Consider the following 25802-nt stretch of genomic DNA (forward strand, 5'->3'; position numbering starts at 1 on the left):
AGGCAACTTGCTGTTCCTTCTTTTCTCACATGCCCATATTTTTGTTCTACCAACTTCTAAAACTCTTACCCAAGGCCTATAAACCGCAAGGAGACTTCTTTCTCATCTAATAGCACTTCTGATAATAAAACGCCATGCTTTAGTAAACGACACATTGGTATAGTAAAGTTCAACTAGCAAGTGATGTCAGGCAGGGTTCGGGCCGGGGGGGCAAAAAGTTCATAAATGAACACAACTGGCTCCTCAGTAGAGAATGACAGAGAGATATCATACTATCCTGCCATCCAGAAGCAGAAATAGAGTGTAAACGCTGAGCCACTGCTGGCAAGAACAGAGACAGCCTTTTAAAGGGCAGCAGCAATAAATTGTGGTTTTTGACGTTTTGTTTTCTTTGCTGCGTTTGTTCAAAAATTATGACGGGGAACCGTCTCCAGAAAGCTAAAAAGAGTCTTTCTGAAGACGTTTGCTTACCAGGGAGAATCTTTGCCAACTATTGAATGCAGCCCAAACCAACCAGCTCCTACTAACTTGATTTTCTAAAGTAAATGTGAGTGGTTTTTGCCCATGGGTTTAGTGTATTACGGTTGCTAGGTGGTGATTTTGGCTTTTCCAAATGACCAAAGTAAAATTTGACATCCTGTGCAGCGATGTTGATCCAATTATATATTTTTTTCTGAGTTTATTATTCAATCAGATGACTTGCAAAGCCTTTTTTTTTTTTTTTTTTTTTTTTTGATGTGCATCTATTAATGTATTAATAGATACGTTTTTATGCACATTTTGAGAAAATTATCTTCAAATGTTTATGTTTTCATGTAGCATTTTTCTCCAAATTTGCATAAAAACACATGGATGGAAAATTGTGGAAGGTTAGGAAAGTAAAAGCACAATTTGTGGTATCTTTCATGTCCGTAGCACAAACAACTGCACTATTTATGAATGTATAGGTTTAATACAGTGGCTTAACCTTTTTGACTTGAAAGCCCCCATTTTCTATCACAATAGTATGAGTGTCAAAATACAAAATAATTATTTTTGTGATTCCAGAAGTTATATAATTAATAAAACGATAGTTCATTATGATAACAGTTAAATTTGGCAATGAAATAGGGGTTTTACATTTTTTTAATAAAATAAAATAAATAGGTTTACACCTCATTGATTTTAAGCATTTTAATTAATTTGGATTATTTTATAACTTAATTTATATAATATAAGTCATCCTGTAGCCCCCTTGTTAATAACCACTTTCCTAATGGAAAACCTAAGCGAAAATAAAAGTGATGCTTGCCCTCTAATAATATTACACCACTAATAATATTTAAATCCTTTATAAACTTATGATCTAAGATTGTTAAAATTGCAAAAACGTTACTTTCCGCTTGATCTCACTAAGGCCTGTTCATCACTAACTATAATAGATGGTTATGCCATATTTTGAGTCGTTTTTTTTCATGATTAGGTTGATTCTAAGGTCGCCACCCTTATAAAGTTTCAGGTCAGATGTGTTAAGAAGTGCATGACCCTCCCTGGAGCCTGAAGCGGTTGGTGTTTGCAGCATAGTGCCCTCCAAAGTGAAAAGGAAGAAGCAAAGTAATCAAAATAACTAAACCCCTCTGCATGAATTTACTGGCCTGAGGTAAGTGCTCACTGCCTCTGCTGAGTCATTAAATGTAGAGCTGATAAGTTAAAATGAGTAGAGGGACGATGACATCATGACAGAGCTAAATGGTGTTTTATAGTGTTTCATTTTCACTTTGGCGAGAAGCATCGGGTTCGGACGGAGGCTGCCTGAAGGTTTGGGTGTGAAGGCCGATTGTGGGGTGAGTCGTTCATGTTGAGTTGTATGTGCTTCCACACAAATATAGTGATATCTGATTGCTTGTCATACACATAAACAAACATAAGCATCATTCTGTACGTCTGTCATTCACTTTAGAACAGAGCCATCACAACTCATCAAGTTAAATGGGATGTGTGTCATTTTCGCATCACTAATAAAATTGCAGAAGTAATGACAGGTAATATTCCCCATGTCTTCCATTGTTTGTACAGTCTCACCTGAAACTCATTGGCTGAACCAATTTCTTGTTGTTATACTTTAAAAAGCAACCAGCCTTTTTAAGGTAACCAAACCACACGTTTTTCTTTTTTTTAGAAAGATTATTGGATTATTACTGATATTACTGTTTTTCAGTATTACTACTTCAAAGTTCACATTAAAATTAAATGTGTTACTCACTGTTTCTTTGACATTTCTGAGTAAAATTCATTTCTAAACCTTTTTTTCCAGTGTAAATAAGAAAGTTTAAATGTAAATTCACACTGAAAAAAAAACATGAAATTGTAAAATAAAAAGACTGAAATACAATAGTATTTTCTTATAAAACATACTCCAATAATCTTTTATTAAAAAAAGAAGAATTTTACAGTGCAGATTGCATTTCTGTGGTTTTCCTAGTTTCTAGGTTGTTTTGGGTGGATTTTTCCACATTTTTTATTGTCTACAAGGAACAAATTGTTAATCTGAGAAAAGAAATAGAACAACTTCCCTCAATAAGTTGCATAATTTGAGTTAATAGCACAAACCGTGCAGAATAAGTTATGGGTTGAAATTTATGATTTAAACAAACCCTTAACCTTGTCAAAAGTATGAGCACTAATGATTATATTGTGTATTGCTTAAGTGTGCTACATTGCCTTTTAATTGTTCAGGAGGTTACATAATTAGCCTGCCTTGTTTCTTTGTTTTAATTTGATGTTTATTTTCCTTTTCCAAATGCTGAGCGCATCGTGATTTAACAGAAATTCACATCAGCTGCCGTCTTGACAAGTTGTTTATCTCTTGGGAAATGCAATGTCTTGAATTAACTACGCGATCTTTTGCAAGAACCCTGCTTCATTTACCTTTCATTGTCTGCCGTGTTATAAATTATGTTTGACAGCAGAATTAGATTAAAATTCAAAGGCTTCCTCTCAGACCAGCACAAAATCACGTATGACGGTTTGTGTTGGGTCTTAGGCCCATATCGAGAGTGATGGCTTTCTCCATTCTGTTTAAGAGACATTCCATTGCTTCCTTTTCACTATTGGCGTTTTCAGTGGTTGAGTAAGATCCAAAGTTTCAGCAGCGGATGCCAAGAGTCATGCAGCAGAGATGTGCAAGTGTGCAAAGGCCGGGCGAATTTCAAAGTAATGCATTTTGGTTTTAGTTTGCATATTTTTTAGCATATTGGCAAATGTTAAGAAAGATGATAATTGGAACATAGCAGGTTGTCTACATCATTTAACCCAAGCTGATTTCCAAGAGCTGTAAGTCATTTCAGACTTTACTTGCGGTCCCAATACAAGGACAAGTGAAAACCAACGCAAAGTTTATTTTACTGTTTTTTACTGTAACTCCACATTCCTTTGTATCTTACATTATGTCAGTTGCAAGATCGGCAGTGGATTACAGAAAGACAGAGAACATGCAGTGTGTGTAAACTTATCTTCATCCTCATCCTCACCTTCATCCTCACAAACACTGACAATATTATCAGACCCAACTCTACACTAACAAACAAAGAAAGAAATGTTCTTGCCTTTTATTTCTGCCATCGTTACATCTGCACGGGCACAAGCTGAAACAGTCACTTGATTTTAAAGCGAGCAAGGAAGGAAGGAAACTCAGATTTTATGGTTTGCGTTTGGGTGGGGGGCAGGTGGATGTAGCCACTCTTTCAACCTAAAAGCCACGACGGGACATTGTAAGTAAGTGATTTGAATGCCGTGTTTGTTTATAGAATTTGATCTAAGTTCATAATTAGCCTAAACCTGATTATAGGCAAGAGCTAAAGAGAGTACAGCTGGAACTGCTTTTTGGAAGGAAAAGGAAAAATGAAAAACTCAACTGTTTTTTTCCCCCTCTCTCTTTTACAGACAGAGAAAGCCAATGTTTCTAATTCCACAACTAATGGAACTCGGTTGGGAGGGAACTAAAATATGAAAATCCTATCATTCCTTGTGTCTTCTGTGGAACACAATTAAGACATTTTTAAGAATGTTGTGCTAGTCTTTTAAACAGGATAAAAAATGTGCAGAGACTATGACATACCATGACATGACTATGACATACTTCTTTCTCCATTCGTCTCATCTGAATCAGGTGAAAAATATGCACAGATCAAGCACTGGTTGCAAGCAAAAACAGTCTAAAACTATTCTACACAAATATGTCATGGATGTGAGAGAGGGGAACAGGAGATGGACTTTTTCACGGGAGGAACTGTTATTATGGACTGGTATTTTGGCTAGTAGCAACTGTTTAAAGTTAAAACATCTGGATGATGGATTTGTTTCTTAACAACATGCAGCTTTTCACTTCACAAGATATTAATTGATGGACTGGAGTGGTATGGATTACTTGTGGATTATTGTGATGTTTTTCTCAGGTGTTTGGACTCTTGTTTTGACGGCACCCATTCACTGCAGAGGATCCATTGCTGAGCAAGTGATGCAGTGATAAAGTTTTCCAAATCTACTCTCATCTACATCTTGCCTGAGGGTTTCAGCAAATATTGCATTATAGCATACAGCATATTGCAATGATACTTTTCAGTTATGAATTAAATTTATTTCTGGTCAACACTTCTCTCAATTCCTCAGACATCAAGCTAATATAATCCTGTACACCTTGATAGCTGGTAGTCAAAAGTCTAGCTTGATTAGACTGATGAAGTGTTTGAAAAAGAGCTTGTTGAGTTGAGCAAAAATGGACACTTGTTGGCTTGTAAAAGGAGAGAGTGAGACAGAAAGGCTTGCAGGGGTTATGGTGAGTTCATAGCACTGATCTCTGGTCAGTTTTGTGTGTTTCAGGTGTTCTCAGTCTGCACCACGACTCTGTTCTCCCTTTACTACTTAGCGGTCAGCGGGTATGTGAAAGGGCTCCTTTCTTTCAGCCTGCTACTCCATCAACCCCCTGCTTACTGCCTCTCTCTCTCATCCCTGTTACACTGCAAGGATTCATATAGTCACTGAGTCCAAGCCAACCAAACAAAGACATCAATTATGCTACTTTGACACTCCAGGTTTTACTTCAACATGCACATACGCACACATTTCTTTCATATCCTTCCATACTTCTCTCCTAGAACAGGGACTGTCAAGCTTCAAAAGAGACTGAAAAGCACCCAAAAAAAAATTGTATTCCAAGAGAGAAAATCACTAGATGAGCTGTGGATTGTAGGAAAAAAATCAAAACATAACAATGGGTGGTTAATGAAGACTTTACATCGATAGCTTTATGCAAGAAAAAACTTCATGTGTTGTTATGGATGTAAGATGCTGTAAACAACAATTACATTTCACCCAGCTATGTGCTTCTACATAAAACTCATGTTTATGAATATTTCTTAAGAGTTTGTTAGTTCCCAGCATGCACTGCAGCACAAATAAATTGTGTGTTATAGGATTATTGCTTTGATATTTTCTGTTGCAATTTATGCTGATTTTGTCATATATTACATTATATACACTAACATTCAAAAGTTTGGGTTCTGTAGGATTTTAATGTTTCTAAAAGAAGTCTCTGATGCTTACCAAGACCACATTTATTTGATCAAAAATACAGTCAATACTGTAATATTGTAACATTATAATTACAAATATTATTACATCTTACTTACCTCAAAATTTTGAACGGTGTATTTGTCAAAGATAGCAGAGTCCACTCATATAGAACTGTAAATAAAAAAAATAATAAAAAATAGCAGGTTAAAATTTAATGTGATGTGTTGCTAACTGAAAATGCACTAAATCGAAAATCCATAGTTGCTTTGAAAATAATTTATTGTCTGACCAAGACATTTTGCATTTGGTGAACAAACAAGGAAAAAAAGCTTGAGGGAACTCTAATTTTTTACTGCATTATTTTGCCTTGATTTTAACTTTTCTGTTTCTTTTTTTTACGGTGCATGTGAAAATGTCAAACCCGGTGTGGCACATCTTGAGGTGTCATGTTTAAATGCGTACAAGCATAAATATGATTAGAGAGCAATGCCAGGGGGCAAGTTTACAACAAATACCGACTTAAATTTCAGTCTGTTCCTCACACACAGCTATCATATGGCTTCAGAAGACTGCTTTAGGAATTTAGCACCTTTTTCAAATGATCCTCAACACTTGTCTCACCTCTCTTTTTTTTTCTCACTACAGTGTTGTTGCGAGGCTCCATCTGGTTTCTATTGGTGAAGCTGAGAAGTCCAGGATGGAGTAATTGGCTATTGGCCAGTGGATCTCTTTGTGGGAGACTGCGGACTGAGAGATCTGGACTCAAGGAGTGGGAGAGAAGAAAATGGTGTTGTACCAGGACCACTTCCATTGTATCTGTGACCTTCGCTATGATACTCCAGGATTGACAAGGCAGGATACTCAGCCAACAATACGAACGATATATCAGACTACATAATATAGTTCATATACACAAGCAAATTAGAGCTGTTGAAAAGTGCAGACTGGTGCAGAGCCAGTGGTGAGATACTGTTCTGTGGTTGTGATCGAACCCGCTGTTTTGTCTTTTCTGCCGTTTTATGTGTTTTTATACTAAAGGATGACTGACCAACATGAGACCTTGAAGCCAAAATCAAATTGATCTACATGGACATGTTCTAGACTCTGAATTTGCATAATGAGGGCAAAACTATCTTGTAGCATCAATGAAAATAATTTTTCAGAACTAGAATGTTTGCGTCATGTTCCGGAATTTGTTTTGAATCACTTTTCCCGTTTTACTCGTTTGTGTTACTCATAATGTAACTTTATGTACTTCTTGACGAAACCATTGTGGGTTCTAAATTTTTCCCATAAAGTAAATGATTACACAAGACAAGGATTTGCAGGAATTTACTTTACAAGCAGATGTCTAACAACAAATTATGCTTGTTAAACAGGAAACCTGTATTCTAAACTATTGCTTCATCTATTTTTCTCCATAAAACTCGATGCAGATTGTAAATATACCTCAGGTATGTCTGTGGATTTTAGCTTTACTTAACTATAATAACCCTGATTACAATTTCAAATACTGTTTCCTATTTTAATATATTTTATGATGTCATTTTGATCTATTTAATGCATCTTTGTGGACTAAAAGTATTAAACACTTTATTAAAAAAAAAAAAAAAAAAAAAATTATTTACCCCAAATTCTTGACCTTGTGATAAATTACAAATGTTAATTTTAAAACATGTTGTTTTGCATCAACGCTGTTATAGTACATTCAAAATGTTGCAGCCTATTTGCTGGTCTAAGCTGGTTTAAGCTGGTCTCCTAGCTGAAAAGTACCTAAAACCATATAAAACCAACCAAAAGTTGTTACAAGGTTAAAGATCAGTGCTAAAATGTCTAAACTATCATTATCTGTGCCAAAAAAAAAAAAAAAAGTTTTTCTATTGTGCTAAGTGAGATCAATATAAATATAATCATAATGAAATACTCTTTAAACCCTGAGGTAAAAGAAATTATGTTATTTCCTTAAATATGATGTCAGAAAGATCAAAGTATTACTCTAAAGCCATTTGTAATCGCATGGCCTTGTTTTAAGCATGCACAGTATCCTCTGATTCATTCTTCTTGTATCTCCTCCAGGAATACACGACTGTTGTTTGTTTGCTCAGATCAGAGCATCTCGGGAATTGTTACCATGCTGTGTGTTTGCGTGGCTGTGCAGAAAAAGTGTTTATGTGTTGTGCATGTGGTGACGGATAACCAGCGCAAGAGTCAAGATGTGTTTTCAGGTATCAGGTTTGAGTCATTTCGCCTGTGTGATCAATGCAAACATGAGTCAGCTAACAGAGGAAGTCTGCTGTGATGTTTGCTGAGGAGGATCACGTTTGCCTTTGATAGTGCGTGAGACAGTTCAGGATCCCTAAATGACCTTATCTTAAAACAAAACCAGTCGCTGTTGAGGTGCAGCAGTTAGCATCCGTATGGAAATGAAAAATTTCAGTTTCAGTTAGTAAACACCAGTAATCTTATATGTCATGAGTATATGAACGGATTTGCAAACAATGATAAAAAATTTTATGCTGTCCACATTATTGTGTAACTCTATACTCTCTATGTATTTTTTGTTCTAAGGAATTTTGATAAAGAAACATCAAAGATGAAACATATGCTACCGTACTCACCAAGCCTGAATTTATTTAATAAAAAATATGGTTAAATACAATAAAATTGTGAAATATTATTACAATGTAAATTAACTGTTTTCTAATTGAATACATTTTAAAATGTAATTTATTCCTGTGATGCAAAGCTAATCATTTATCTTTTCGGTACAGACTGCTCAGCCTTATGCCTATGGGGCTGTCATGTGATGAACGAACGACTCGAAACTCCAAGACTCGGGAGCTGATCTAATAATTTCTGTTTCCTGTACAGAACCTATTGGATGTTGCGCATGCATGGTCAACACAAATTGAACAAATCTCTAGCTGAGACAATTCAGCATTCTCCAGTCATAATAAAGATTTATTCAAAATTAATGAATTGTTCAAGAACGATCCATCACTAATGATTAATAATTGTTGCTGTCACGTTCTGTCAAGCATTTAAATTTAAAAGATGTAGTTTTGCGTGTTGTGTTGTGTTGTGTATACACTCAGTGCCGCTGTAGGTCTCTGGCTAATTCACGTTATAGTTCTGGTATAGTTCTATAGTTGTTGGGGACTCCCAAAACCAAATTAGGAGCCTTTCAAATAGCATCATAGGGACACATTTAAGACCTTTTGTGTCTTTTAAGACCTGCAGAAACCCTGCCTTTAAAAAAAGTGGACAGCAGTTTCTTCAGAATTCTCTCTTTTTTTCCAAAGATGAAAGTAAGTTATACAGGTTTGGAATGAGTTTTGGAACAACATGAGGGTGAGTAAATAATGACCAAATTTTCATTGAACTGTCGCTTTAGTAAAAGCAATTAAGATCTCATTTGTGCTTTTTCTTTCCAACGTGAGCGAACAGCAATAAAAGATCTAAATATGAAGCATATTTCTCCACTTAGACTCCTCAGTCTCTCCTCAGTCTCCATGCTGAAGGAAATTGCCTTGGAGGTGCTGGTGTGTTTGCCTAGCACCTTGCAGAGAGAGCGAGAGTGCACTGTTTTCTAAATGACGGGTAATAGGTGAGAATGTCAGCGGATTCTTGTACTTGTATGTGTGTCTGTGTGTGTGTGTGTGTGTGTGTGTGTGTGTGTGTGTGTGTGTGTGTGTGTGTGTGTGTGCTCAGTTTGGGGCCCCGCTCCACCGTGAGTGAAGTTAACATTCGGTGCCAGATGCAGAAAATGTCAGCATGTTAGTCGAAGGCTCGTTGCACAAAACCACGATGAACAAAACTCGGTTCTTACATGACTTGTTTCCCCAGGAAGCAGCAGTTCAAGGCTGGGTTCAGATGAAGCCGATAAAAACACACTTTTTTAAATTTCCACAGTCCTGAAATTTCTGTGTTTGCTCTGAAATGCCTTAAAACATTATTTAATCAATTAAATAGTAATATCAAGACATGCTTTCCAAGGATGAATGATATATGATCGTAACATCATTATTTGCCTACATACTGTGTGTTTTATAACATATTAACATGAAACATGCCACACAGACTTCTTAGAACATTTTTGAGTGGCATTTGCAAACATATCTTTGAACCAAAGTTTTGAGTCAATTCACTGAAACAGGTCATTTAAACTGACTCAAGGAAATAAATCAAACTTACCAATTCTAATGCAGTCTTTGCTATTGAATTTTAAATGCCAAAAAAAGCTATTAAAACATCTCTGTCTTACAGGTGCTATAAGAGTGTTTGCTATCATCCACATGACCTCTGAAGATGTCAACCAATCAGGTGGCAGCAAACCTGATAATTCAAAATGATCCACAGGCATAGCACATTTCTGATTGGCTAGTTTTCTGATCTCCTAGTTTGGCAGGAAATTAAAGATTTTTATGAATTTAAAATGGGTTTAGTTAATAAAATAAAAAATGTAAAACATTATAGCAAGAATGTAATATATATATATTTAAAAAAAAAAAAATAGGCTGGCTAATGAGCTACACTTTGTAGATGTGAGGTCACAAAGCACATTATAAAGTCTCATTCTTGGTTTTGAGATCCTCATGGGCTTTAGTAGTGGCCGGCTGAAGAACTGCCCTGATGAAGGCTCTTTTTGTGTGTTTTAGGATATTAAGATGACAGCATGCTGATATGTGTATAGGTATGTACACCAGTCCCGAGCTTGTGCGTCACCGTTTATAAACTCAGGCATGTGTGTGCCCACAGTGCTCATATACCTATGTGTAACTGGTAGGAATATGACTGCCAATCATAACAGGTGGACTTAAGGACGTGTTTTTGTAAGCTCTGGAAATTTCTCAGTGGGAATAGCCTGTGCTTACCAAAAGCTCTGATTACAGCTGTTTGAACAGATTCTGGGCAGGAGGCAGGAGAAGGATGTGCAGGTATAAAGACACAGTCTGTGGAGGCTGAGACCCTGAACCATCCTGCAAATATTATTTTTCAACACCTGAGAATTTTCTGAAGACCTGAATAATGACTTCTGCCTGATGCCAAATCTAAATTGTGCACAGGCATCATTATGATCCATCAATCTGGCCAACAGAAGCACCTCTATGTTTTTGCTGGACATTTGTCCGAACTCCCTCTCTATTCTGTAGCTGTCCATTAGTTTATCCATGAGTTTAAGACTAGATAGCTTCCAAAGGACATAGGAGATCCTGACATGTGTGCTGGCACTCTGTGTAGTTCTGAAAATGAATCTGTCCTTTTTCACTCCACTGTAATATTCTTAAATTACACTCAATCATAAAAGCACAGGTAAATCATATAAAGATTTAAAGGGATATTTCACCCAGAAATGAAAATTCTGTCATCATTTACTCATCTCATGCCATTCCCAGTCTGTATGATTATCTTTCTTTTTTCTTTCTATCTTTTCTGTAGAATTTGAATGTAAATGTAAGGAAGTAGATTAAGTAGAATACATTAAAATGTATTTAAAGAAAGATAGAAAGATAGATTTTTGAGGTGCACTGCCGCTTTAAACCCTTCACTGGCTACATTTTAAAGCAGGATTTTATAATGTAAAACTCGTCAGTATTTTAACTTCATATGCTACACGGGGTGCACACATTTTACATGGCAAATGACATCACTGTGTACATGAGCGTCAGGTGGTTCGATGCCTAATGCTGCAGCATTGTTTTAAATGGCATAACTGTGTGTTTACCCACCAGGCTTAGGTTTCATACTTTGGCCAAATGCAATAAAAGTTATAACAAAACATACCTGTATTCTCTAGAAATCCCAATACAAGCAGCACTTAGTTTCTTTTGACAGCTGATCCTAAGCCATGTTATTCCCAGCGGAACCTGTTTTCTTGTTGGAAATCCACTTCCTTTCTATTCTTGGGGCCCAGAAGGCTTCCAACGAAATGTACGATTGAACAATAATAAATAAGTTTTATTGCATGAAGCATGACTTGTGTGATTTGCCACTCTATCAACCAAATAAAACACTACTGAAAGATCATGGGTGCGCAAAGTAGTTCCGGGCCTAAAAATATTCTTGTCTGCTCTTACAATGTGCCATGCATCAGTGCTACGGGATGCAGTTCTCATCTTTCAACAAGCTAAGCTCTAATGTAAATTCCGCCTCCTCAGCTCCCATTTTAGTCGTGTGTGAGGAGAGAGCATGTCTGGCGTACTACAATAAACACAATAAAACACAATGTAAAGGAACAAAATAAATATTCCCACAAGGTGGCATGCCATTTTTTTGAGAGACTCCAGTTTCGTAGACAACTGGATTCGTAGATGTAGTATTGCGGGTGTTGGCCACATTGGAAAGAATAGAAGAAAGTCAGTGTCAAAGCAGAGTAAAAGACAGGCAGATTACAACGTGTCATGGTTTAAATCAGTTGATTTCAACTGGGTTTGCTTCAGGATCCAGATTTTATCCTGTATTTAATGTCATATTTTCTTCTTTTTTGTGTATCTCTGTTCATGATTTTTGAAAAAAAAGGGAATGCCACACAATCTGTACATGTGAGCATCTTATTTTGCTAGTTTCTACCCTGTGAAAGATGTGTTTGCCCTAAAATTGTTTTCTATGGAAACTCGTTTCCACCTTCATGTGAAATAAATTAATAGTGAGCAGTCTGGGGAAAGTTACTTTTAAAAGTAATGCATTACAATATTGCTTTACTCCATTAAAAAGTAACTAGCATTACTTAGCAATACTAAAGTAATGCTATGTGTTACTTTTTCGTTACTTTTTGTCACCTGGGCTGGGCTTGCTTATTTGTTTTTTAATAGCAAAAAACCCAAAAGTTGTATTTTTGGCATCTGTAAGGCAAGGCAAGGCAAGGCAAGTTTATTTATATAGCACATTTCGTACACAATGGTAATTCAAAGTGCTTTACATAAAAGAAGGTAAAATAATCATGAAGAAAAATAATAACAAAAATAAAACAAGCAATTTTAAAAACATAAAACAGGCAATTTTAAAACATTGGAAATGTAAGGGCCCTTTCACACCAAAAGTGAAATGAATAAGCCTGAAGGAAGTGCCTTTGTCTCTGCACTTACTCCCAACTTCTCTCTGCTTGTGGACATGGGGGGTGTGTGTGTATGATTGTGCAAATCGAAGTTGCTTGAATTACTTACTTGAAAAAGTAACTCAGATAGTTTGCTATAAATTTAAAAGTAATCTGTTACTTTACTAGTTACTTGGGAAAAAAGTAATCTGATTACAACTCACGTTACTTGTAATGTTTTACCCCCAACACCAATTGTAGAATCTTTAAAATAAGAAATATAGTAAATTATTGAATAATTGTGCAACATGTGGGCTTTTCATGCTTATAATAGTTAACAGTTGGTCATTCTAAACCCAGTTAATCAGAATCTTAAGAGTTATCTTGCTTCTCATTTTACTCTGCTTATACCAGGTTAACATTCTTATTTGCAATTTTGTCATTGTCACTGATTGGATGAACGCAGTATGTGACTTCTTTGCATAAAGGCTCTAGCATTGCATACCCTTGTATTAAATATTCCTGCATGTACGATCAAGTTTTTCTTAAATGGAATTTTCTACTTTAAAGGTAAGAATGAAATAGTCTCTTCACTCTAATTGACGACTTTCTTCCCTTCAAACACTGAAACAACTGTTTATACGCTGTGTTTCCGTGACGGTCAAACACAAGTCACACTATACATTTAGCATCGCAATGCAGGATTAGCAATGCAAAAGCGGTGAAGCAGGTTTTCATAACTTGAAGTAAAAAGCTGTACTAAGCCTAGCTTTTAAATTACAAGCGTGAAACATTCCTTTACCCTGGGTTAAAAGGGGGTTAAAAACGACCTGGGGTTAAGCACAGTGTGAAAAGCCCTAAGGACTTTTAAACTGGTGAATTAGACTAGAAACTGTTTTATTTATACCTTTATAGTCCACCGAAAAGTTCATGCACGAAAAAATGTGATAGTACAAGTCTGCAACAATACAAGGCTGTGCAATGCTAGAGCCGCTATCTAAACAGGTTACGTGCTGCAGTCATCCACTCAGTGACACTGACAATAATACCCAGGTTTAATTGATAACCCAGGGTAAATTATGAACAGTGTGAAATGTAAAGCAAGACAACAATGGTTTCCCCTTACCCAGGGTTTAGAATAACCCAGAGTTAATTATTTCAAGTGTGAAAAGCCCTTCTAAGACAGAAACGAGCTTCCATATTTGTACTAGGCATGATTACATGTGTTTAGTTGCATTTTAACATTTTTTTCCTTATCATAACAGACCTTCGAACCTCCAGTTCGCATTAGTCTCTCACTCTTGTTCTACTAGCAGATGTGCAATGTGGATTTATTACTAAAGCTCAGTGTATCACCACTAATTCGTCTAGCCGTGACAGATCTCTACATGGTGTTCTGATGTCATTTAGTGATAGAAAATAGGAGGAGGCAGATAAAATTATCTGCCTCCATTGGAATGCCTTGATGCGTGGAAGCAGCTGCCAAATCCAGTGACGGAAGTCATGAAAGTATGCATGCCATTGATCCATCAGGCTCACCCGTGTTTTCTCAACAGCAGATCTCAAAGCTGGGGGTGGAATAATACCGGCCAATCTGCAGAATGTCAGCACGGCAGCCAAAACTAAGAGGTCCAGGCAAGCTGGGAAGGATATGCATGAACGACAAAGGTGGTCTTTGGCCTGACCAAATGACATTGTATTGGCTGTATTATCAAAGTTTGTCCAGCTCGAGTTGCTGATGCTACGGTTGGCCTCTGTATTTTTCCACATACTGAAGAGGAATTCATTAAAAATGAATTGGATCTGATGGGATCGTTGTTGTCTATGTTGTTTTTAGCGATGCAGTATTGAAACTCTGGTCAGTTTTGATAAACCAATACTTATTTTCATGTTATGAATATGAATCTTGTACTTGTTTTTCAAGAAACAAACAAAACTCATTTTTATGCACAAACAAACACAACTCTATCAATACTTTTGCTCTTAACAGGGAAAGCACTCTTTAAAAGGTTAAATCTTTGCCATAATCTGTCATTATCCTTTTAAGATAGTCATAAATGATGCCAAAAGTCAATAAAATCTTAAAATAGGCAGAAATACTGTACTAAACTTCATGTGTTCATTCAGGTCCTGTAAAGACATTGTAGAAGATAAGAGTTACTAACAGTAATTATTGAAAAAGCATTCATTCATAGTTACACGTTAGAAGGCCAGGAAGAAGTTAAGGTTGTGAACTTGCTGAGAAAATATCATAAGAAGAATTATTTTTATGGTATTTAAATGAAAAGTGGTGTATATTTGACATAAATACATAATATATGACTCTGAACCTGGAGTTCATAGGCTCTACTGGAGTGTTTGGGTGTTACGTTTTCTCTCTTGAGTTTTAAAACATTGTCAAACTTTATCCTTTTCTAACAGAAAAAAAAAATCATCCCAAACTTAGTTTTTTTTTTTTTCTTGATCACTGCTTGCTTACATCTTTAATTCGTTTTCCAATACATGGTATCCCACTATATATCAGAATTGTACAGGCATCTGTCAAGGAAATATTAGATTGCATTGGAAAAATGTTAAACATCGGTCAAGGTTTCCTTGCCAGAGCCGATAACAAGCCAACAAAAATGTTAAGCCTGAAAGACAGAGATGGAGGGAAAGAGAGAGATTAAGGTTTAGGAAACACACACTTCGCTCAAAGCCACAGGAACTCTATAAAAGCGAGAGAGTGTAAAGACTCTGGAGTAGTGAAGGTCCATTGGCCAATAGACATGTTTTTGTCAGCTTTCCCAAAGTATCATTGTGAAATCTGCACAGGCAAATGGACGGGCAATTAAAGCTGTATTCAATTAACTCCATGGGTTAAAACTACTCTGAAATCCAAGCAAGCAGGTGGTTCTGCTTATATGTGGAAACAAAACACGTCTCTTTAAGATTATGTGATACTGTACAATCTGATCTAGTTTGACACTTTGCCACAATCCAGGGCCACATACAGTGACAACCGAAATTTAATCCTACAAACAAGTCATGTTTCTGCTTAGACAGATGTTTTAATGTTAAAATATCTATAACAGAGCATGCTTTAAGAATATGCTTTAAGTTACAAAAGGAGTTTATGGTTCCCAAAAATTAAAATCTGCTGAAATTGTACTCACCCTCAGGCAATCCAAGATGTAGATGAGTTTGTTTTTTCATCAGAACTACAGGTATGGAGTAATTTAGCATTACATCACTTGATCACCAGTGGATACTCTGCAGTGAATGGGTGCCATCAGAATGAGAGTCCAAACAGCTGATAAAAACATCACAATAATCCTCAAGTCATCCACACCACTCCAGTTCATCAATTAACATCTTGTGAAGCGTTTGTAAGGAACAAATCCATCATAAGGTTGTTTTTAACTTTAAAACTGTCCCTTCTGGCCAAAATTCCAGTCCATAATCCATAATAACGCTTCCTCCAGTGAGGAAGAACAGTTTTGGACTGTTTTTGCTCGGAAATGATGCTTGACCTGTGCACATTTCTCTCCTGATTCTGAGTTGACTTTTATACCGGAGAAAGTAATATTAATGGATAAAGGACTGGTATTTTAGCTTGAAGCAATGGGTTTAAAGGTGCTGTATGTAAGTTTCTGACTCTACTAAAGCATAAAAATACCAAATGTTTGCAAATATTTAAGAAACATACTAAGTTAAAATACTTGTTTATCTGAAAAACAATGTCACGGTAAGTTATTCTCCTTTGAAAATGAGCATTCCATGTTGGAATGTCTGTATTTGTTTTGGTCTGTGTATCCCGCCCACTGCCAGTTTACCTAATAGTATTTCGGCACCCCGGGTTGCCAGTTGGCAGAAAACACCCCATATTTCATTTCAGTCATGGACGCTGGCAAATGAAAGGGGTCAGAGTCAGAGATCGAACATTCTATCCATTCTAAAAAGCCTCGGCATCCATCAAAGTTGGGATTAAATTTATTTTACACCTCACAATGAATAACAGTCTACTTGATAACGACTACAACTGGGCTGCCTCAATGTATGCAGCCGACAAATGCGACCTCCAGAGGAGGCAGCAGCAGCCTCCGAAATGAGACACAGATTCAGAGTTATAAAAATCCACATTAGGTGGTTTATAATTTGCAAAGAATACAAGCGTATGCATTAGCTGATCAACTACCAGTGAAAGGCAATCTGGCAACCTGCATGTGCGTCAAGTCTGAGGAGGAGGGGGTCTGAAATACCTAGTTCAACCACGGCTGCATCCAAAAACTTAGGCAGGTGACTTGCTGCCTCGCTGCCATATCAGGCAATGACTTTGCAGGGAGCGTTTTTGCACAAAGGCACCTCATGAGACTGATTTTGGACAGGCTTCTGAGGCAGAGTAACGGTTTAATGATCTACAGCAAAATATAGAGAGCTTTAGTGATAACTAAGTGGATATTTCATTAATGCAATATTAATTTCTCACTAGAAATGACATAAAAAGTGGAAAACGTTGATCAAAAACATACATTTACACACAAACTATCCACCGACCGCAACTTTCAGACGCCATGTTTATTTTTTGGCTGAACTGTCACAGAATGGAATGCACAGGATTGTGGAATATCTAAGGCAACGAAGGATACATCTATGCTGCCTTCAAAAATCGGCCAGATGAAGATTGAAGATTGATTCAGTGATTAGCAATGCATTGCATATACAGATTCATCATTATTGTAAAGTATTTTCTTGTCAAACACAACAAAGCAACAAAATTATAAACAAATTCGTTATCTTCTTGTCGCGTTTCTCAGCATATTTTTTTCTTCAAGTCAGACAAATTATTTGTTTGTGAAAGCATTTCCTGTTTAGGATGTGCATTGTCTCTCTAGCAAAACCTTTTACAAAGAAAACTTTTTGAAACTATTTAGTTCTTGAACATTTTGTTTATTATGTATATCTGCTTCCATCAGTTAACATTGTAAATTCAGCTCGTTCAAAATTTCCATTTATTTACAAAAAAAGAAAAAAAGAAAAAAAATGAAAGTGCAGACATAATTAACTAACTGTGGTATGGTTGTTGAATTAAATTCTCTCAATTTAAATGTCTTGTTTGAATGTAATTATATACCTTTCTATATTTGTACAAAACATTTTGAAACCTTTTTTTTCCAGAATGGTTAACATCACAATATGCATTATATGCTGTTACTTTGGAAAGTAACCTTGACTGGATCATCAAAAACAACAACAAAACACACATCTATTATCCCTTCAATTAAAGCACTTTAAAAGCAATAGCATCATGTTTCTTTTGTAAAACAAAGATTTAAAAAAAATGTAAACTATTTACTTAGCGTTGAACTACATGAAATTTAGCTCAATAAAAAAACATAAAAAAATTTGAATATAACAACTAGACATTTACTCGAGTTTCAACACTTTAACACATTCTGATAAAAAGCATAATGTACTTTTGTTGAGCAGCTAGTAATGTGAGGACAAGAACATCAACCTGTTAAAACACTCTGGTGAGTAGTGGTGTATTTTCACCAGCAAGATTCACAAATCTGAAGATATAGTTTCAGCACTAGTGACTAATCTGACACTGGAAAAAACATCCACTCTAATATAATTAAATATTTATTTGTTGCTTGCAATTAAATGTATTCCAGCAGAATACTCTAATAATAGAGGCTACTTATTGACGGTCAATGTAGAAAGATGTTTTTAGCAGCCAGATGGTGTAGTTATGACATCTACCAGCAGGGTCAAACTGAGCCATGCTAACCAGTCAAATGTATTAGTAGAAAAGGCCTCAGCTAGTTTTGACTAGTTTTATTGGCACATCGACACAGGTTTGTGTAAACAAATAATTACAAATGCTACAGCAACAGTGTTTGCTTGTTCTGAATCCTTATGTGAACCTCCTGGTGTTAATATCTACATGACAGGGTTGTGCAAAATTCAGAATGGAAGAATTTGCTCCATTTCAGTTCATGAGTGTGAATCTACTATTAAAAAAAAAAAAAATCCGTAAATTAGGACACAATGATTACAGTGGTTGTTAAAAACGGTTACTAAAATATCGAATTTGACAACATCAAGGCTTTTAATCAGGGTCAGTGCCAGAGCACACAAAATGAGGGGAGGGGGGTATTCACTTTGAAAAAAATATTGTTTCTGAATATTGATTGATCTAAATTATTTAGACAAAGTAATTTTCAGATGCAACAAATAAAATGGGAAAAACACAAACACGAAACTTGTAAATAAAATAATTTTATATATACACAACTTAATAACATATAGCCTAGTTTTATATATAAATAGGGTGTTTTTCAGCTGATTGCATGCCATCGGAGTTTCCAGTGTTGACAGCTCCGTAAAATAGCCTAGTGGAAGTTCTGTAGTTTTGCTGTAGCTATAGCTACTAAAGATACAACACACAAATAACATTTTAAGTTACTTCCGTTTCTGAACAAAGAAAGTAGTAATTGATATCATAAATACACAAGCCTAATTTTTGTTTTAATTGTCAGAATCAATCGTACATAAGAATGTAAGCCAGATTTGGTCCAGACCCTGTTGCTATCTGGGAAGCCAAACATAAGAATACTAAATTTGTTTTAATGTATTTTTTTTAACCAACAGTTATTTGCCTACTTTCATTTGCTGCATGTTTTTTTTTTTTAAATACAGACTATGTAAAAAGTACAATCTTATAGACTTCAGGCAGCACATTAACAAGGATTTGATACAATTATAATGCATTATAATGCCATTTCTCAGCTAATGTGTTCTCAGCCACACACACACACACACACACACACACACACCAAACAGCTGAAAATACTCATTTTTGGTCATACAGTAAAGGCAAAATTCGAGCAGTTTGAAGATTCAAGAATATTAGCAAAGATTATTCGAATTCTTAATAAATTGAACACTGTTCTGTCCCCCATCCCACTTTAATACTGTGACGAGTGGGGCGGGTGGAGTGATTGGGAAATGAGCGACACCTGCTCTACTCACCAGTCTCGAGTCCCACGGAGGAGATCGGGAGGATACAAAAGAGGAGCGACGACAGTGAAGGACGAGAGAGGACCAGGCCTGGGCTTTATTTTGTGTTTGGTTTTTATTTGTGCGCGGCAGTCGCCCGTGAGGGGCTGTCGCGCTGTTTTGTATTTATTTGATTATTAAAGTTTTATTTGAGTGTTCGCCGGTTCCCGCCTCCTTCTTCCCGTGATTATGGAGTTTTTATAATATTACAAATACTTTCAAAACTTTCAAAACTAATACTTTCAAATACTTTCAAAACTTTAAAACAAAAACTAAATTCATTAACCAAAGTTTGTTTTGACATTATAACTAAATGGCAGGTTTTTGAATTTCATTAGAATTTTGATTCATTTGAATTCTAATTCCTTACATTCATTCAAATTGCAATTTTGTTGGCTACCTCAGTTCAAATGCAAGAGTTAAATTGGAATTTAAAAGATATTCTCAGTTAAATTCTGAATGGTGCACAACCCTGTTCCATTCTGAATGTAAGTGTATAGGCTATAGCAAATTGATCAACAATACGGAAATCATACTCTTGATTTTGGCCAAATAACCCATCATAAAGAAAGTCTGGAAGTCATAAAGATCCAAAATGTTTCCATTCCGGTTGCTTTTTGAAAGTCTTTAGAATATCTCGCTACCTGCAGCCACAGCTCTCCACCACCATGTCCTCGTACTGCTTGTACACCACATTATTGGCCGAGTCAATGTACAAAATACTGATGGGGCTGAGTCTGGTTGGGACGCAGCAGGTCGGTGGTGTGGATCTGGGATCCATGGAGTTCATGAGAGTCTGGATGATGGCATGATTAGTAGGCTCCAAATGGGAGCGGATGGGAAAGTCACAGACGCCGTCGCAGTGGAAGGCCTCGTACTCCAGAGGAGCGATGATCCAGTCATCCCAGCCCATTTCCTTGAAGTTGACGTGCAACTGCTTGCGGTTGCACCTCTGTTTGGGATTCTTGGGTGGTTTTTTCCCACGTGGCAGTGGTGCCCGACGCATCCGCCGCTGGGTGAAGAGGTACTCGTAGACAGTCTTGTTGTCGTGACCTGAACGGGCTTTGATCTCGTTGTAAAAGAGCCCTTGCTTTTTCGTACGCCCAAACAGCACAAAGAAGGCTTTTTCCTGGGTTTGCCTTCCTGTCCGGCCCAGGCCGAGTAATCGCAAATCAAGCAGTCGACTTTGATCGACAGCCTCCAGCTCAAAGCAAAGCTGAGGAGTGTTCCTAAAGTTCTTGAACAGTTTCCAGATGTCAAACACTTCCCAGTACAGGGCGCTACGAGGGTCGATAGTTTGAGTCTGCAGCAGGATGGGTCCGTGCTTACCTGAGGCACAGGTGTACAGTTTTAAAGTTACCATGCCCTCGGTAAACGTGGCCTTACGAAAATCCATGTGCTTCTTTCGGAGGATGCGCAGCTCTGCACCCAACAGACCATCTTTCTCCATTGAGCTGATATTGAAGAGGTACCGCTGACGCCTCAGGAGGGACACACGGTCATCTGCAAAAGTTAAAGTCAAAGATCAATAAAAACAGTCCTTGCATTTCTTCATTTGTTTCATTTTAAAACTGGTTTTTATCTAGCATAACACAAAAAGGTAGTACAATTTGTTTTTCATGTACCATTTTTATAATTCTATGGTTTTTGGATGTTACCATGTTAATACCATGTTCTTGTACAGAATATTATGGTGAGGTTGAACAGTTTGGACATCTGCAATTATAGACAGAAACTATGGTACTTCCATGTTTTTTACCATAGTAATACCCTGGTTTTTGCACATACTATCATGATTTTATTTTAACATGCACAATGATTTTATCTTGTTTTTTGGACACAACATCATGTTTTTAACATTTTCCATGAAAATACCATGTTTTCTTGGACATGATGTCATGGTAACACTTTGATTTGTTGGACAATTATTATTATTATTATTATCATTATTTCCATCTGATACCATCACTGTACTTTTGTAAGGGAAGATTTTTTTTTTTAAAGAGTAAAATTACTTTGATCTTTTCTAACAGCAACGCAGTTGATATTTTCCACAATCAAAGCTCACACATCGTGATTATGTGAGTGTGTGTGTCTAAAAGAGAGCACTTTCTGAATGCAATGCAATATGAAGGCAGTGCATTATAAAAATCAAAGGTTTCATTTTCTCCAAGAACAGTTTGCTTTCAAAAGACTATTAAAACCAGACAACCTCGGCCTGGAGACCACAACATACTGTAAACACAGCATTATTATCAACCTGCAGCTATTTACCAGTGGGCCTACCACCGTGACATATGGCTTTCACTAACATAGGCTGAAAAGACCATCTGAAGCGCATGGAGAGGGGCAGAGAGAGTGCAACTGATTAGTGCTGTGTGAGTGTGTGTGTGTGTGGAGATGTAAATTACACTCAATGGATTTAGAAGGACATTATGTGCAGTGGACTTTTAAACTTAGGAAAAAAAGTACTTATAAAAAAATATAAAAAAAAAATAGTAGTACAAAAATGGAAATTCTGTCTCCTTTTACGCACCTTCATGTTGATCCAAACCTGTATGACGTGTATGATCTCCAAAGGGAGATATTTAGCAGAATGTTCCAGTCTGCTCTTTTTCATGCATGGAAGTGAATGAAGATCTAACATCTATTTTTGTGCTCTACAGAAGAGGTCATACAGATTTGAAGCATCGAGCATGAGTAAATTATCATTTGGAGGGAAACTTTTCCTTAAGGTGAGGGAAAAATGCATGCATTTCTTTCTGTGTCTACAGAGGATGTGGTCACTATAAATCTGCAAAGGGCATTTCACACGGCATAAACTAAAACCATTCAAAGCTTCTGAGGAGTCAGCCTTGGAGCTACATACAGCAGGGCCATTTAAATTCTGTTTTAAACAGATTTACTTTGAAAAAATAAAAACATATTGAGGCCACCTACTTGTAACCAGCCCAGGAGTTTATTTACTTTAAGCAGAGGTCCATCAAAAGTCTTATGCCAGATGCATATTGACACAGTTGGTTTGGGTCAGAGACCCATATTTAAAAAAATATATATAATAATAATAATAATAATAATATGATTGTGTCGATTTAGTGTATATGCAATAATAAGCAGAAATAAGATGTTTTCAAAATATATATCCACCAACTTTTCTTTTGTACAAACAGAAAATGACAATTTATTGTAAATGCAGTAGACTTCAAATGGGTATTGACGTGACATTTCAAGCAGTGACCGCAGTATCCTGCCGTTTGAAAAGCTATAAAACATTTTCTGCGTTTTTTTGTGAGCTTATATTATTTGAGAAACTGTATGGAATTTAAATTCTATGGGATATTTATTCTCATAAAAACTATTAATTGAACCTGCAAAAATCTAAAGCATGATTAAAGATTAAAGTGGTGACCAGTTACAACAGCTAAAAATATACACTTTGTCTTATAAAATCTATTTTAACTTAAAATCTATATAGTAACTAACTAATTAACTAATAATAGAGAAACTAATAATGTGGCTAGTTGTCACAAATGAATATTTCAGTGGGTGGTTTATTAAAAAATATTTAGAATTTTAACAAAATCTCTCTCTCTCTCTCTCTCTCTCTCTCTCTCTCTCTGTTTGTGTGTGTGTGTGTGTGTGTGTGTGTGTGTGTGTGTGTGTGTGATTCTCTCTGTGTGTGTGTGTGTGTGTGTGTGTGTGACACACATAAATTTGATGTTAAATTCTTAAAATACATATTCACCATCATATTCCCTGGAAAAAAGATATAGTACTGGGCATGTTGTCACAATATATGTGCTAAGTTGTCTTTTCTGGAAAATGCCATTAAATAGCTAATTATGGCCTTTTCAGCTCATTTCATTTTAAATAGTTAAATTAATAATTCATGAAAACAGCAGAATTCACAGGAAAATAAAATTATTAATAAAAATGTTACATACAAAAACATAACACAAACCACTGTGATTTTATTGTCAATCCATTTAACAAACAACTATATATAAGAATAAGAAAATCATATGAAAAAAAAAATAAGAAAATCATATGAAATATGAAATATTTGAAACCAACATGCAAAAACATTTTATTCAGACTTCTGATTCAAAACCTCACAGTTACTGAGATACAGCCCTTGTGACAATTTACCAGTGTGACAACTTGCCCCGTTTGAGCGTACAACATTTCTCTCCCATGCAAACCAGAATAACCAGGCACACCATACCTTGTCCTCTATCTACAAAGCTGGTGATAGTGTTGGCCATCCCAGCCTCGTGCAGGACGCTTGTATTGACCTCTCCGCTGGTCAGTGACAAGTACAAGGACAGCATGTAGTCATGGGGCGTTACTAAAGGGTGTTTGGATTCCTCGCTGTTCTCCAGTTTTTCCGCGTCTTTCGCTCTCAGCTGTAGCTGTGCAGGTGCGATGCTTTTCTTCATGCCAGCATTGGTCTGACCAGCCCTAACCGAGGCCGGCGCGGCTGATTTCTGCGCAGAAACTCCTTTATTGTGTCCCGCTTGGTGTTGGATGCTGGAAGAGGGTGCGACCCTCACCGCATCCTTGGGTACCCAGCGTGCGGCCTCCCTGCGCCCTAAACTCACAGGGGCCTCGGCGCGAACCGGGTGAGTATCGGTCATTATCAGAGGTGGACCAGCCCGGATGCGAGAGATCTTCGCGTTGTCTGAGGGCTTAACTAGCGTGGTGCCGTTGCGCGCCACCGGTAACCGTGGATTGGATTTGGCCGCCCCGGTGCCCCTGTGACCAGCCACTCCGGCGATGGAGAGCGCCTGTGGGATGAATTCCAGAAATAACAGAGTCCAGAAACCTAATAAAAGAGGGAGACTAGTCAGAACTTTCATCCTCTGATCTTCCTCTGAGTTTCGGCGATGGAGAAATGACCAACGGCTCTACCATGAACGGGTCTGGAGAGGTAAAAATTAAGCTTTGGAAATGTCTGATCGATTATTCTGCGCAAATCATTGCCATGAGCCCCCCTCTTCAGAACCATAGTGATCCAGCTCTCTGTCAGAGTGGAGATCCAGGAGTAGGTATAAAAGCGCAGTGTCTCTCGGTGAAGTCCAGCGGTTCTGCTTGATATCTTGTAAGAGACTTGTTTAAAATCCCACTTTTCCAAGAGGGAAGGGTGGCGTAATCCGCTGTCTCGCTCACTCTCTTTCTTTCTCCGAGTTTGAACATGGTCCAGTGAAAACAGCACGCACACACACACACACACACACACACACACACACACACACACACACACACACACACACACACACACACACACACACACACAAACCTGCAGGTGCTTAAGTTGTGCGCAAACCTGAGCGCAGGAATTCCAACGCAAACTAGCTTAATTACTCTCTGATGTCATGCTGTCCAGATTTATTCAACTGCAATATTTCTTCTTAAAGCATGAGTCACTAAATACATAAAACCAAAAGCTTTGCATTAGGTCACCAGAATAATGCACTGTTTAGGGTCCTCAATTTATGAGCCATGGGTCAGATCTGATATGCAAATGATCTATGCATTAAACATGATTTGATATGCAATCTTCACGGAAATAAAAATGGTGAAGAAATTTTCACCCAGAAATTGCTAGTAAACTTCAGTCACTTAAGAAACAGCATGTAACACATGGAATTGAACATGAAATTTTGAAATAATACTTTCTTGTAAAACAATAAGTTATGTTTTAGTTATAACACTGCAAATAATAATAATAATAATAATAATAATAAATAATAATAATAATTAAAAAAAAAAAAATTTAACAGTTTAAAAAAAATATATCACTGAAATTCTTTTTAAGGGTCAGAAAATTGCATGTTTTCACTTTTTACAATGTACTGTATAACCAGAAAATTTTAAATAATAATAAAGATAATAAATGTACTAACGTTTATGTCACATTGCAAATTTTATCATAATATTAAGTATGAAATTACTTAATATTATATTGTCTGTATTGTTGTGTATTTATTTCAAATTAAAAAAAAAATAAAGAAATAAAATAAATACAGGTAAATAAATAGAAATAAAGAAAAACAAATGGAGATAAAAAAATAAAAGAATAACTACATTAGATAAGTTAATTAATTAATTAATTAAATATTTGAGCTGAAATTATATTATTATGTGAGCAGAAAGCATCTATCGACCAATCAGA

At 36.5% G+C, this 25802-nt stretch overlaps 1 protein-coding gene across 1 annotated transcript; it reads right to left on the reverse strand.

The window, feature by feature from the left end:
* Positions 1-19845: 19845 nt before the first annotated feature.
* Positions 19846-24763, reverse strand: LOC109095262 (growth/differentiation factor 5-like). The gene is made up of 2 exons (XM_019108955.2): positions 23853-24763; positions 19846-21130 (listed from the first exon to the last, which is right to left on the reverse strand). Exons 1-2 carry the CDS (start codon positions 24484-24486, stop codon positions 20268-20270), a joined length of 1497 nt encoding a protein of 498 aa, XP_018964500.2. The 5' UTR covers positions 24487-24763; the 3' UTR covers positions 19846-20267.
* Between the last annotated feature and the right edge of the window lie 1039 nt (positions 24764-25802).

This window comes from Cyprinus carpio, chromosome A6 (assembly GCF_018340385.1).
Source record: "Cyprinus carpio isolate SPL01 chromosome A6, ASM1834038v1, whole genome shotgun sequence".
Classification (NCBI taxonomy): domain Eukaryota; kingdom Metazoa; phylum Chordata; class Actinopteri; order Cypriniformes; family Cyprinidae; genus Cyprinus; species Cyprinus carpio.